This window comes from Neoarius graeffei, chromosome 13 (genome assembly GCF_027579695.1).
Source record: "Neoarius graeffei isolate fNeoGra1 chromosome 13, fNeoGra1.pri, whole genome shotgun sequence".
Lineage (NCBI taxonomy): Eukaryota > Metazoa > Chordata > Actinopteri > Siluriformes > Ariidae > Neoarius > Neoarius graeffei.
The window spans coordinates 67,326,810-67,341,071 of NC_083581.1; the positions used below are offsets into that span (position 1 = coordinate 67,326,810).

The 14,262-nt window shown below is 40.5% G+C and overlaps 1 protein-coding gene across 3 annotated transcripts in view; it reads left to right on the forward strand.

Annotated features, from left to right (window-relative positions):
- Nucleotides 1–7,422, forward strand: part of tmem201 (transmembrane protein 201) — a 48,334-nt gene extending 40,912 nt beyond the window's left edge. For all 3 annotated transcript variants that reach the window (XM_060938382.1, XM_060938381.1, XM_060938383.1), the window contains 4 exons: nucleotides 239–301; nucleotides 427–708; nucleotides 4,555–4,689; nucleotides 6,495–7,422. In XM_060938382.1, the coding sequence (XP_060794365.1) occupies nucleotides 239–301; nucleotides 427–708; nucleotides 4,555–4,689; nucleotides 6,495–6,592 (578 nt within the window). In that variant the 3' untranslated portion in view covers nucleotides 6,593–7,422. The remainder of the gene's footprint in view (nucleotides 1–238; nucleotides 302–426; nucleotides 709–4,554; nucleotides 4,690–6,494) is intronic.
- Nucleotides 7,423–14,262: the final 6,840 nt, after the last annotated feature.

The following is a 14,262-nucleotide window of genomic DNA, read 5'->3' on the forward strand; positions in this document are numbered from 1 at the left end:
ACTTGGATGACGTTGGTCTCATGTATCTTGTTCCAAGTCTTTACAAACTCTAATGAAACCATAACATGCACTTGTCATCGTGGACGAAAAAAAATGAGCATGTTAGTGAGTCATGCTCCTGTTTCTCTCGAAAGAACACCCATCATGAAGCAGTGAAGCGTATTATGATCAATATCTCTGGAAAACTATGTTGATTTACGTATGTGGTGGTTTTTTTTTTTTTTTACTTTGGCTGTAGATTCTGGTTTCCTGTTCAGCGGGAGTAGGCCGTCTTCACAGTGCAAAGACTCTCCGCCTTCAGGTAGCTAGCACTGATGGACTAGTTATGACTATTGCCAGAATATTACCAATATGAAATACATTATCTGTGGACAAATTGGTACTGTAAAATGTTTTGATGCAATTTTTTACTTTTGGTTTGTTTAGATTATTTCTCTCTGAAATCAGGAAGTCGGCCCTCGTCCCCTGCTCCCTCCCCCACACCGTCCGTGGCAGGTTCGGTCACGTCGTCCTCCGGCTCAGCCCGGCAGCGGCGGCCACTTATCAGTCCAGCGCGACTCAACATCAGTGGGCAGAAGCTGCAGCTTTTCTCCTCTCCTCTGGAATCCAGGAGTCTTTCATCTCCACCCCCATGTTTGTCAGAACTGAACTACTTCAACAGTAGAGCTTTCATCCCTGATGTTCCTCACTTCCCCTCAAACAATCATGGTACATGGATATTCTAGTTGTTAGAGGAAGCTTATTTTTATTGTGGCTACTGCTTCCTAGAGGCGAAGCGACTATGTCATCGTGTTGTAAGAATGAGTGTAACAATAGTGCATAAGCATTACAATCACCAGAACGGCGAATCGTGATCTCGCGTTATCAAAGGTACACAAGAACGAGTGTAAGAATGAGTGTCACAAGAGCAAAACTTCAGAACCAATCAGCACTTATCCTGATCAAGTTCGATTACCCGTTCTACTTCTTGGTAAACTTCAGAACCAGAAATGAAATAGGTGAAACCTCGTTATAATGTCGTAGTATCGGAAGATAATCGGCAGATAAAAAGATAAACGAAATTCACCTCGTGGTTCACCAAGGCTACCGATTCTATATCAAGTAAGTGGTGTTTGTTTTAAGAAAATTTGCCTTTTGATTATCTCAGCTTTTGTTTGGTCCTTTGGAAAGGTCAAATGAAAGGTTTTGTAAGGTGTGGGGGGTTTTTTTTGGCAGATATTTACGCCAAGAGTTCCAGCCATTCAACTATAGATGGAAGTCTTCCGGATTTACCCGGAAATCCGGATATTTGACAAAACTCTTGAAAATCTCCGGTTTTCCGAATGGAGAAATTTATTTTTCGGATTTTTCGCGTTCCTAGATGCGGCGTAATACTTCGCATCGTCCTTGCATGGGCGCGGTCCTTAAATAGCCCAAACATAGTTCTTTGATTGATTAAAGACAGGTGTTCTTTGTTAACGACGCGCATGCCGGAGCTCGCCTTCAGGTGCACGTGCTAAGGCGCGCAGGACTGACAACGTTCTGCGCAAGTGCAACACAGTCGCACTAGAAAGCATGTTCAAGCTGCCAGTGTAGCTGCAGTCTTTTTAGTTGCGAATTACAAGTATTTCCTCGTGTTAATAATTCGCCATGTCAAAACAAGCAAAACTTTCCTCCTCCTTTTGACGTGAAGAGAGGTAAGCAATTTATTATATATTTTTTTCCCATCAAAGTTGCATTTTGTGGTTTCGAAGCTAAGTTTTAGTGTCGCGTTTCTAGAACACAACATCAAGAAAACGTGGAAGAAACAGCAATAATGGAAGAGCCGGTTTCTAAGGCCAAGTTTACATTAGACCGTATCTGTCTCGTTTTCTTCGCGGATGCACTGTCCGTTTACATTAAAACGCCGGGAAACGGGAATCCGCCAGGGTCCACGTATTCAATCCAGATCGTGCCAGCTCCGGTGCTGTGTAAACATTGAGAATACGCGGATACGCTGTGCTGAGCTCTAGCTGGCGTCGTCATTGGACAACGTCACTGTGACGTCCACCTTCCTGATTCGCTGGCGTTGGTCATGTGACGCGACTGCTGAAAAACGGCGTGGACTTCCGCCTTGTATCACCTTTCATTAAAGAGTATAAAAGTATGAAAATACTGCAAATACTGATGCAAATACTGCCCATTGTGTAGTTATGATTGTCTTTAGGCTTGCCATCCTTCCACTTGCAAGTGGTAAGTGATATGCACTGAGATCACACACACAGCGGCTCAGTCCCGAATCACAGCTCGTGCACTTCACTCGCGCGCTCTGTGAGCTGCGCAGGGCCGGAGTGCGCACCCTCCAGAGGGCACTCGCTGTTCAGGGCGGAGTGATTTGGAGCGCAGGATGCCTGCGGAGCCGAGCGTATCCGTGTATTGGTGTTGCTGTGTGCACGCGAATCGTGTATTGGTGTTGCTGTGTGCACACTAATCGTTTTAAAAACGTTAATCTGATGATCCGCTGATACGGTCTAATGTAAACCCAGCCTAAGCTGCCTAAAACTAGCAATGGGAATTTATTTTTTGTTACATAATGTACTCAGGCTGCCAGTCAGTGTGTGACATACACACACCCGAAAAATCCTCACTACGCCCCTGATTTACATGAGAAATTTGGTATTCATTGGCGTGTTTAAATTTACAGACAATACGAACTAATGTAAACAACTGGCTTCAACTCGCATAAATATGAATTGGAAATTTTTAGTTCACTTTAGCTTCTGCAAACGCACAACCCTACTAAAAGATTGATAAACGAGGCTCAATGTCCCCAACATTGAAACCTGAAAGCTTTAGAAACTCTAACAGACCTTTACTTTTTAACAGAACTGTGTTGGGATTTTGCTGAGTTTACCTTCAACTGTCTGATTTTTTTTCAAAGTAATGAACTGTGTAGGCAGGAAAATCACCGCAATTTTTTCTAAATGCGCTCCTGAAAATTACTCATTAACTAGGGGAATTAAATTTGATATTTTTGACATGTTAATCATTAATGTACATGAAAGAAAAAGGCTTAAAAGTTATAACTTGTTTTAGTGAAAATAAGTACTAGAATGCACTAGAATGCAGGGTTTTGCGTGTTATTAAAATTTTTTCAGGGGACGTTGCCCCCCCCCCCCCCCCCCCCATATCTTAGTTTGACTTTCAAAAGTTCAGGGTTATTTTCTTTGCTCCACTTTCATCTCTAATTCAACAAAATCTCAAGAAGGCAGTGAAGACAACGGTGGAATCTTTTGAGCGATCTGCTCGGTTTGCAATTACAAAAGTCCCATGTGGGAATAAATCAGCTCCTTCGAGGGATAATTGAGCCCTTTCGAGGGATTATTTATTCGAGATTCTTTACACTACACTTGTGAAACAAAATGTGCTAATTAGTACTAAATAAAGCTTCCAAGACAATTCATGAACAAGTGCTTTCTTACTATTTTGAAAATATAGTTCACAGCATTGTATCAGTAACCAAAATACAGCAAGCGCTGATGCTGCTCACAGCTCAGTGATGCTTGCAAGAGATGAGGCGAGTATAACTGATAACATGTATATATGCTATATTTACTGTATGGACATGGGATCAGAAAACAGTTTTATTTATAAACAGTAGCCACATGGACCCATTGGGTACCTATTTGTACTATTCCCAAAGCTAAGTGCTGTAGTACATCCAGTGCATTTGGTTAACTCTTTGAATTAATTAGAAGCCTAATCAAGTTTAGAGTTTTGTGATGTATTCAAAACTCTCTTGACTATACACGTCGGTCAGTTTTTTTAGCACAATATAAAAAGGAAGAATACTTGAGTAAAAAAAATGCATCCGCCTTCACAAGAAAGTGCATCATATGGACTTGATGTATTTTGTCTGAAGTTTTTTGGGTTTTTTTCCCTTTTAAGATGTTGGTTGGTTGGTTGGTTGGTTAATTTAGACTGTGACTGAAATCATGATACAACTGTCCAAAGTAACGATGCCAAAATAGTTTGGTAAACCAGGTATGGTGGGGCCCTATTTAGTATGGTTTGGCACATCTTATGATCAGATGCCATCCAGAAGACCGTGATGTATTTTTAATAGATTTGAGTTTGGATATTTGTTAAAATTTGACAAAAACCTCAATAATGCCACAGCCATATGTAGCTGGGAGCCAAGGGAGCAATTGGTTGCGCTCTCTGGATGGGAAGGGTGGCATACCCTCTCCCCCCTGTCCGTTACAGTGACACTGGCCAACCATGAGCATCTGTGAGGAAGAAGGTAGATGCCAGTTTCTTTAAAGTGCATTAGGTTGCCCTGTGACGACGCACGCACATCAATTCGCAAAGATGCGTTTGGCTGGCTTCACGTGTCTTTTGAGGAAGCGCATTGTTAACCTTCACTTTCCTCTGTTGTAAGATGGGAAGAAGCTGGTTGGTGGGTGGGAAATGACAAGTGACTAAATTAGTGAGAGAATGGGGAACATCCTTCTTGTATTGGAGAAAACAATTGCTAAATGTCGCTTGTGAAAGCCATGTTTCCGTGTTGAAGTTGTGCCATTTCGTTCATTTCAGACTTGGCTTCGCTGCTTGGGGATGGCAGTGTCTGTGAACATGCGAAGAACAAAATGAGCAGCTCTTCAGGGTCATCCAACTGTCATGTGGACACAACCACAGGGAATGAAAATGACAGCAAATCCAAATGGGAAGGTAAATACCAAGTACCAGAGCTGAATCCTAGTAGTATTGCTATAATACAGGGTGTTTAAAAAAAATTTATATTATTTGAGATGTAAATATCCGAGAACCTGCATAGTCTCGGCAAATGAAACTGAACAGGCTTAATGTTGAGCGATATAAGATTTATTCCTCAAAATTTGAACGAGAAATTCAAAGGTATGTGGATTCCATGAACGATTCCACAAATGTGACACCTCACCGAATCCAGGGATGCATGTCGGCCGAAACGAATCCGAGATAATCGCAAAAGAAGCATTTTTTTTTTTCGAAATTTGTGATTTTTTTTTTTTTTTCCATCATGTGCAAGTTGAGATCTTGAAGAATGCAATCAGTATTTCAGATAATAGATTGTTTTGTTGGAAAAGCATAAATTTTTTTGTTGCAAATTGTTTCGTTTTTGTCAGGACTGTAGCCTGCTGGGGGGTGTGGGTAAATTACCATATGGGCCATTCACATGATGATTTAAGTCTTTTGTTTGTTTTTCGCGAATCAGCTGTATGATACGAGCTGAGCTCGTGGCTACTTAAGCTGCATACAGGCGTGTAGTTTCACTATGGAATGAGCAAGCTAAACAGAGCGCAGAGGAGCTGAAACACCGCGAAGCAAACAGACACACGGTAGTTACATCGGAGAGAACCATTTCTAGCAAAAAAACCGCAACCAAAAGGAAGTGTTCTAGGACTACATATTCCATCGGAGGCATTGGTGTGTGCAAGGCGACGTTTCTCTTTCTGATGGGGTAAGTTTATTAATCTAAGGCTGTGTGGTTATTTTTGCATGTAACGGAGAGTGTTGTGGTTTGGTTACATGAAACTAGCGTTGTTAGTTATCATTGTGCTCTCTTTCTTTCTAACGGTGTAAGTAATTTTTCAACCACAAAACGTTAAAGTATACTTTAGGACTTATTTTTGTACTTCATAATTGTGTTGGGCATACTTTGCATGGAAGGAAAATTGATGTGGTGATCTTTGTTTACATGAAAGTAGCATCGTGCTAGCTCGTAGGGGGTAGGGCTTTCCTTAATGTCATGCAAATGAGCACCATTATGTGCCCGCCCTGCACCCAGAGTAGCTGAGATGGAAAACTTTGAGGGCGATTTTATCCCTTTTCTGTTTTAAGAGGTATGCACTTTCAAAAGGCCACACATTCTTCAAATATTGTCAGATCTCCACATGGAAGGCATCATTGGAAAGCTTAGAAACTGTACTTTCTGAATCTGTCAATAACTCAAAATGCCCCCGGGCCGACATTTGTCCCTGGATAACGTTATCTGACACAAATTTTCAATATTCACGAACCCGCTCGCTCGACCGTCTCTTCTGATGCTCGTGGTCGTCCAGATCCTTTTGTCCTGCACAGACAGCCTTCCTTTTTGAACTTTTTCCAAATGTCCATGTTCAAATCTGTATTGCGGTTGGTGCATTTTTAGAGAATTCTCTCTCTCATAAATGCACGCTGCACAGTCTTGTTCGACTGTGTTCGAGCGTACTCTAACACACAAAACGCCTTTTCTTTTCCAGTGAATGGCACTTCTATACCTAAAAAGATAAAAACAAAAAACATAAAATTTTGACCTCTTTCCACACACGCTGCTAAAATTTGAGGTCAATTGAACAAGAACTGGCAAAGTTATTAGATTGTGAAATATATCATCAAATTTTTTGAAACACCCTGTATAATAACTGGTCTAATACTGGTTTACTGATAAAATCAAATGTTTGTTTGATCCAAATTTGTCAACTCGTTTTTTTTTAATCCCTATTTTTTATTCGCAGGTTTTTTTGGCAGTTCCATATGGCCAGGACTTTTGGTCACCAGCTTGACTGCGAACTTAACCTTTATATCATTCTATCTCTACTACAACTGGAGATGAGAATGAGGTTGAAACGTCAAGTTCTCGAATGTCTCCTAACGTGATGTACACTGGGATTAGGCGCTTTCAACCGCTTTTAGGCTGGAATGTCCGACAGAGAATTTACGCTACTGGTAGCTGTTTTTGCTGCTTGTCTTTGCATTTTCTGTGATCCAAAAAGAAACACGTTTTGAGAACACTTAAATAAACTAAGTGGAGTTAAGTGCCAATTAAGTTCTGCTCACAAATAGAACAGAGCATCCCATCATGCCCCAAAACTATAACGGCAGTGCTTTTCTAAACATTGCTGTTACGAATTGCTTTCATAAAGATGTCTGAAATAAAGCGGCATGTTGCAATTAATTGAAGCCTTTGCGGTTTAAGTGAACTGAGCATTCAGCAGGCAACGTGAGGTGCTATTGTGCAATGACCTTTTCTTTCAACGAGTAATAAAATTGGAATGCTATAATGTGAGGAATGCTGAATGATTGTGCTTATACTTTTATTTTCACTAAATTTCTATCGTAAGGCTGAAACAACTTTTTGTAAAGTTTCCAGTTCAATACACTGAACGGTTCAAAACGTCGGGTAACTCTCACTATACTCGCGTACGCTCCTACACCAGCGAGTGTGTACGCAGATATACAGTATGTGTAAATATTTTGTACTTGGTGATGCATTAAACTACACTACATTCACACTTCATCCCTAAATTCAAATTGTAATCATTCTGTATTCTGTTTCAGTGAAATACATGCACAAATCCCCTCCTCTCTCTCTCTCTCACACACTCCACTGAGTTGAGAGATTGACATTAAAGGAACAGTCCACCGTACTTCCATAATGAAATATGCTCTTATCTGAATCGAGACGAGCTGCTCCGTACCTCTCCGAGCTTTGCGCGACCTCCCAGTCAGTCAGACGCAGTCAGACACGCTGTCACTCCTGTTAGCAATGTAGCTAGGCTCAGCATGGCCAATGGTATTTTTTGGGGCTGTAGTTAGATGCGACCAAACTCTTCCGCGTTTTTCCTGTTTACATAGGTTTATATGACCAGTAATATGAAACAAGTTCAGTTACACAAATTGAAACGTAGCGATTTTCTATGCTATGGAAAGTCCGCACTATAATGACAGGCGTACTAACACCTTCTGCGCGCTTCGGCAGCGCATTGATATCTGAGCTCCGTATCAATGCGCTGTCGAAACGCGCAGAAGGTGTTAGCACTCCTGTCATTATAGTGCGGACTTTCCATAGCATAGAAAATCGCTACGTTTCAATTTGTGTAACTGAACTTGTTTCATATCACTGGTCATATAAACCTATGTAAACAGGAAAAACGTGGAAGAGTTTGGTCGCATCTAACTACAGCCCCAAAAAATACCATTGGCCATACTGAGCCTAGCTACATTGCTAACAGGAGTGACAGCGCGTCTGACTGCGTCTGACTGACTGGGAGGTCGCGCAAAGCTCGGAGAGGTACGGAGCAGCTCGTCTCAATTCAGATAAGAGCATATTTCATTATGGAAGTACGGTGGACTGTTCCTTTAAGATGAAAAATGCAGTCATTATTAGGCGTCTTTAATGAAGGGACTTGATTTTAAAAACTTAATCATACATAATATAAAATATAACCAATCGTCCATAACAAATTATACGTATTGGTTGTATGTTATAAATTGGTTATACATAACATTGAGACTCAAACTCGGAAAATAAATGTGCTGAAGTTTGTTGTATGAAAATGCAACGGTTTTTTTTTTTTTTTTTTTTTTTTTTTTTTTTAATTTAGCATTTTCATTTTTAGTTTCACTGTGTACAAATCATGGCAAGGACTTGAAGCTGTCTGCTGTGGATGCATTTATACAATGTGAATGTATATGGTGAATTTTAGATTACTAGTCAGGGGTATGGTAAAACCATAAATACACTGTATGTTAATAAAATTGTTCGACAAACCCTGGTTACAGTTTATGTTGGTTACGTGAATGGGACGTTTGCCTACTTTTGCATGCTCTTTGTATGTAATAAAAGGTTGTGTGATGTAGTTCTGTTATATTATGGATCCCACTCAAGTTTTTTTTTTTTTTTTTTAAATATCCGTAATATAAAAGATCCGCTGACGTTTTATTAAATGAAATAAACGGCACAATTGCAGATTAAAATGTCATGTCTGAAACGCATCTCAGAAAGCGCCGTTCATGGAGGAATGTGAGATTTTCACGTTCAAGAATAATTTAAGGGCAGCAGAAGTAAATTTCAGTGTAGCTGTCATCTGTAATCCGCATCTCTCGAATTATTCTTCCGTTCATTAATCTATGAGGATAAATCACATGGTATCAGTCGCCGAGGCTTTACTCTAAAGGCAAAATACGATCATGACATGTTCCGTCACAGGATCCCAAATACGTACCAGCAAAGTTTTGTCAAGACACCTGGAATATGTGTATATGAAGTTCAGATTATGAACTGGGCTGTTATGATGGTTTTATTTGGTTCTGATGAACTGTAGTCTCCCTTTACTGTATCAGTATTACTGAGAAATCCTTTGCTGCTTTACAAAGAATCCTGCATTTTACTAGCTAGAAGAAACTACTGAGATGTGCGTTATGTCTCTTGTATCTCTCTTTTTCTTCTTGGCCCCTTTGCTCTTTTATTTCAAGTTGGTGAAAAATGGAAAATTTAAAAAAAAAATTGCTCCTGCTGAAATATAAAGTACAGCTGGTTATTGTGTATAATTTCTAATATTGTCTAATTAACCTGTGTTTCACATGTGGGGTGGATTTGCATGTGCATGTAAACATACTTGGCTTTTATGAAAAAGGTGTTGAATAAATGCGCTTTTTTTCTCTAAAAATTTTTTAGAGTTAACATTTTTATTTAAAAACAAATTTTATTTATTTTAAGTCGGCTACAAGAATAATCTCAACATCACAAAAAAGCCGATTTGCTGTTTGCATATAAGATTGTGGTTTAGATTAAAAGTGCTGCTTACATACATTAAGTATCTTCCCAACAAACACTATAGAATTACTAATTTATACATTTAAAACACACAATAGTATGGCATCAATTTTTAGACCATATCAGATATTGTTCAGGAATAATTAAAACAAACAAAAAAAAAAAATATATATATATATATATATATATATATATATATATATATATATATATATATATAAAATGGGCTCATTAAATAAATTCATTAATTTATCTAGTGCTGTTGCCTCACAGCAAGAAGGTCTGGGTTCGAACCCCGTGGCTGGCGAGGGCCTTTCTGTGCGGAGTTTGCATGTTCTCCCCGTGTCCACGTGGGTTTCCTCCGGGTGCTCCGGTTTCCCCCACAGTCCAAAGACATGCAGGTTAGGCTAACTGGTGACTCTAAATTGACCATGAGTGTGAATGGTTGTCTGTGTCTATGTGTCAGCCCTGTGATGACCTGGCGACTTGTCCAGGGTGTACCCCGCCTTTCGCCCGTAGTCAGCTGGGATAGGCTCCAGCTTGCCTGCGACCCTGTAGAACAGGATAAAGCGGCTACAGATAATGAGACGAGATGAGAATTTATCTTTTATCCATCAGGGTCAAAGTACTGGCGTGTATACATCCTTACTCTCAGAAAAAAAAAGGGTACTAAACAGGGGTGGGTTTCCCAAAAGCCTCTTAATGCTAAGAGCATCTTAACTAGGAGAGAGAGCGTTCATTGTGCTACTCGCTCTACCATTTAACGATTATCTTTGTGCTACGATGCTTTTGGGAAACTCAGGCCAGTACCATTCCTTGTTGTTGGGGTGGTACTCTCAACCATACACTTATACCGACAGTGTTCACCTTTTATTATCCCCCCAGCATATAATGTGGGGGGATATAGCTATCGTTCTGTCTGTCTGTAAACATTTTCGTTTCCGGAGCATAACTCAAACTATTAGGAATTTTTTTTTTTTTTTCACGAAACCCGACAATAATGTTAAGTGACTAGAGGAGTTGTGCCTTTTGACATTTTGGGATTTCTGTGATTTTTTTTTTTTCCCCCATATTTCCATGGCAACCAATTAAACTTGGCAAATTTTGGAGTGGGGTTTCATGTGGGGGACGGGGGGAAATGTCATCTCCTGATGACTTTTGTCTAAAAAGGTGCATGTAGTGTACTTTTAAAACTTAACTCAAAAAAGGTAATTACAGTCCAATAATTTGTCTTAAATCTTTTTTAAAGGATCCATGTTTCCTGGTAAATTACACATATTAAAGGTACAACCTCACCAACAAGGAATGGTACAGTTTAGTATCTTTTTTCCCCCGAGTGCTATATGAAAAGACCTTCTTTAGGCCATTCCCGTTAGGGGTTGCCACAGCGGATAATGTCCCTCCATCTCCTCCTGTTTTCCGTATCATCTTCTGTCACACCAACTGTCCTCATGTCCTCCTTCACCACATCCATAAATCTCATCTTTGGTCTTCCTCTTTTCTTTCTACCCGGCAACTCCATCTCGGTCTGTTCCATCTAAGATGTCTCAGAAACTTCTGTCTTCCACTGAAGGTGCTGAGGAACTTTTATGCATGCACCATCGAGAACATCCTGACGGGAAACATCTCCACCTGGTTTGGGAACATAACCAAGCAGGACAGATGGGCTCTCCAGAGAGTGGGGCGATCAGCCGAGCGCATCATCCATATCGAGCTCTCTGACCTGCAATCTATCTACACCAAGCAGTACCGGACCAAAGCTATGGAGATAATGAAGCACCTCAGCCATCCCAACTATGGACTCTTCTCTCTGTTGAGGTCAGAGAAGTGTTTTCGCTCCTTGAAGGCCAACATGGAGAGGATGACGAGGAGCTTCTTCCCTCAGGCCATTCAGGCTCTTAACCAGGACAATAACTAAGTGTCGTCACCATTTCACCCTCATTCCTTCCATCTCTTACACCTCTTCATGCAATTTCACCTCTCTAAAGTGCAATATATATAGTACATTCCCATTGCAATTGTACCTCTTTGTGCAATAAGTGCATTTTTAGTGTAATATATATTTATGCATATTCTAAATATTCTGTATTTATTCTATCTACATTCACTGGATATGAGCAACCGTGCACTCTGATTGGCTACTCTACTACTAGGATATCAGCTCATATACCGTGAGTAGAGAAAAACAAAATGGCAGAGCATGTTGCTGAACTAACTAAGGACGAAATAAAAACTCTACTCGAAAACAAAGCCCCAGAAATTAAGTATTTAAAATAAACAGAAATAGCTAAAAGAATATAGTTGTTTTTCCCCCCAATATCTCCTGTTCCATGCTCCAGCCCAGTCAGTGGCGGTAATGCAGCTTTAAGCTGATTTGCCAACCGCCAAAAAAAAAACCTGAAAGAAGAAAACTAAAAAAAAAAGCAACAAAATATGGAATAAAAGTATTTGATGGTAAGAACATCTCATCTCATTATCTCTAGCCGCTTTATCCTGTTCTACAGGGTCGCAGGCAAGCTGGAGCCTATCCCAGCGGACTACGGGTGAAAGGCGGGGTACACCCTGGACAAGTCGCCAGGTCATCACAGGACTGACACATAGACACAGACAACCATTCACACTCACATTCACACCTACGGTCAATTTAGAGTCACCAGTTAACCTAACCTGCATGTCTTTGGACTGTGGGGGAAACCGGAGCACCCGGAGGAAACCCACGCGGACACAGGGACAACATGCAAACTCCGCACAGAAAGGCCCTCGTCGGCCACGAGGCTCGAACCCGGACCTTCTTGCTGCGAGGCGACAGCGCTAACCACTACACCACCGTGCCGCCCTGGTAAGAACATATATCTTTTTTATTTTTCAAGAATTATTATTATAGCATTTTTCACAAATTGCTACTGTCGTTTTGTCCGTTTGCTTACATTCTAAGCGGAAATTATTTGGTCGGACGTTTTGTAGAAAGTTTTTATTTATCGAATTTGCAAAAAATAAAAATGCTCTGTTTCTCAAAATCCAGTGAATGTGGATAGAATAAAACAGTTATTCCACTCAATCTGGTCGTACATGGCTTATAGCCGACTTGGTGACTATCAGCTCATGTACGGCTCGATTTCGTGGAATAACTCTTAAATATTCTGCAGAGTATTCTATCATATTTTTTAATTGTATTTATTACATTCTATTTTAACTCTTTTCTTTTTACTACTTTTCCTTTTTTTAACTATCTTTACTACTTATGGAGCATTGCACTAAGCATTTCACTGCATATCGTACTATGTATGATTGTGTATGTGACAAATGCATTTTGAATTTGAATCATTCTTTCCCTAGTGTACCCTGGATCTCACCTCTGTACATCTCAATCTCGCCTCTTACTTTGCCTCTAAGCCATCCTACACGTTCTGTCCCTCTAATATACTCATTTCTAATCTTGTCCAACTTTATCAGTCCCAGTGAAAATCTCAACATCTTCATCTCCGCTACCTCCAGTTCAGCCTCCTGGCTTTTTGTCAGTGCCACTGGCTCCAAATCATACAACATGGCTGCTCTTACTGCTGTCTTGTCTACTTTCCCTTTCACTCTTGCTGGCAACCTTCGGTCACAAATCGCTCCTGACACTCTTCTCCACCCACTCCACCCTGCTTGCGCTCTCTTCTGCACTCCTCCTTCGCACTTGCCACTACTTTGTACAGTTGACCCCGGATATTTGAACTCATCTGCTTTGACGACCTCTATTTCTTGTAGCTGGACCATTCCACTGTCCTCCACCTCATTCGTGCACATGTCCTCCGTCTTGCTCCTACCAGAGATGGGGACTCGAGTCTGAGACTCGAACTCGAGTTGCACTTAAGTCGCAGAAACAAAGACTTGAAACTTGACTTTAGACTTGCCCTCAATGACTTGAGACTTGACTTGGACTTGCGTGTTGTGACTCGTGAACAACGTTCATTTCACGGAAGTATTTATTTCATTATTTCAGTTTTTCCAATGTGTTGCCGAGCCTTATGGGAAAATCAGAGGCAGATTGAATATTTCCCTCCCTTGATAGGCTATTACGTGCAACGTAACGCATGCATGCAGCCACAGATTTCAAATCAACACTGACCATGGCGATGGCAAGTTCACCTGGAACTGTGCCATTTGTTATCGCATTTGGATATACAGTAAAGCCTTCACACAGACAGCTAACAAGCTAACGGCCACTTGCAAACTGTGTGGCATCAGGATAAATGATGCCGGCTCAACTACATCCAACTTTATCAAGCACCTCAGAACGCACAAGGATAGGTCAGTTACTTGGTTAGGTGAAACGAAAATTTAGCGTGTATGAACAGATAACGTTACCGCTAGCAAACTAATCGAACCACAGACTACATGCAGATTATAGATTTATTGTTACCCGCCCAATGTTAGGGTTTTATTTGATTAACATCTCACCACATTTGAGCCTACTATTACAGTATACTCTGCTACCTGTTACCAGATAGTGGCAGAGTAGGCTATATGGATGTAGTTCATGGATGTAGCCTAACGTTAAGCTTATGCATTAATCGCGGTTTCAGAATAGGCTACTGTTATGATCTGGTAAAACTACATTCAGCTCCCCAAGTGTTTATTCAGAAAAAAATATTAAAACGTATTTCTTTCAGAACATCTATCACAAACATACTGTTGGCCTATTCCACTGCATTATTATTGTTAGTCTAATATTGCTCTGGAGT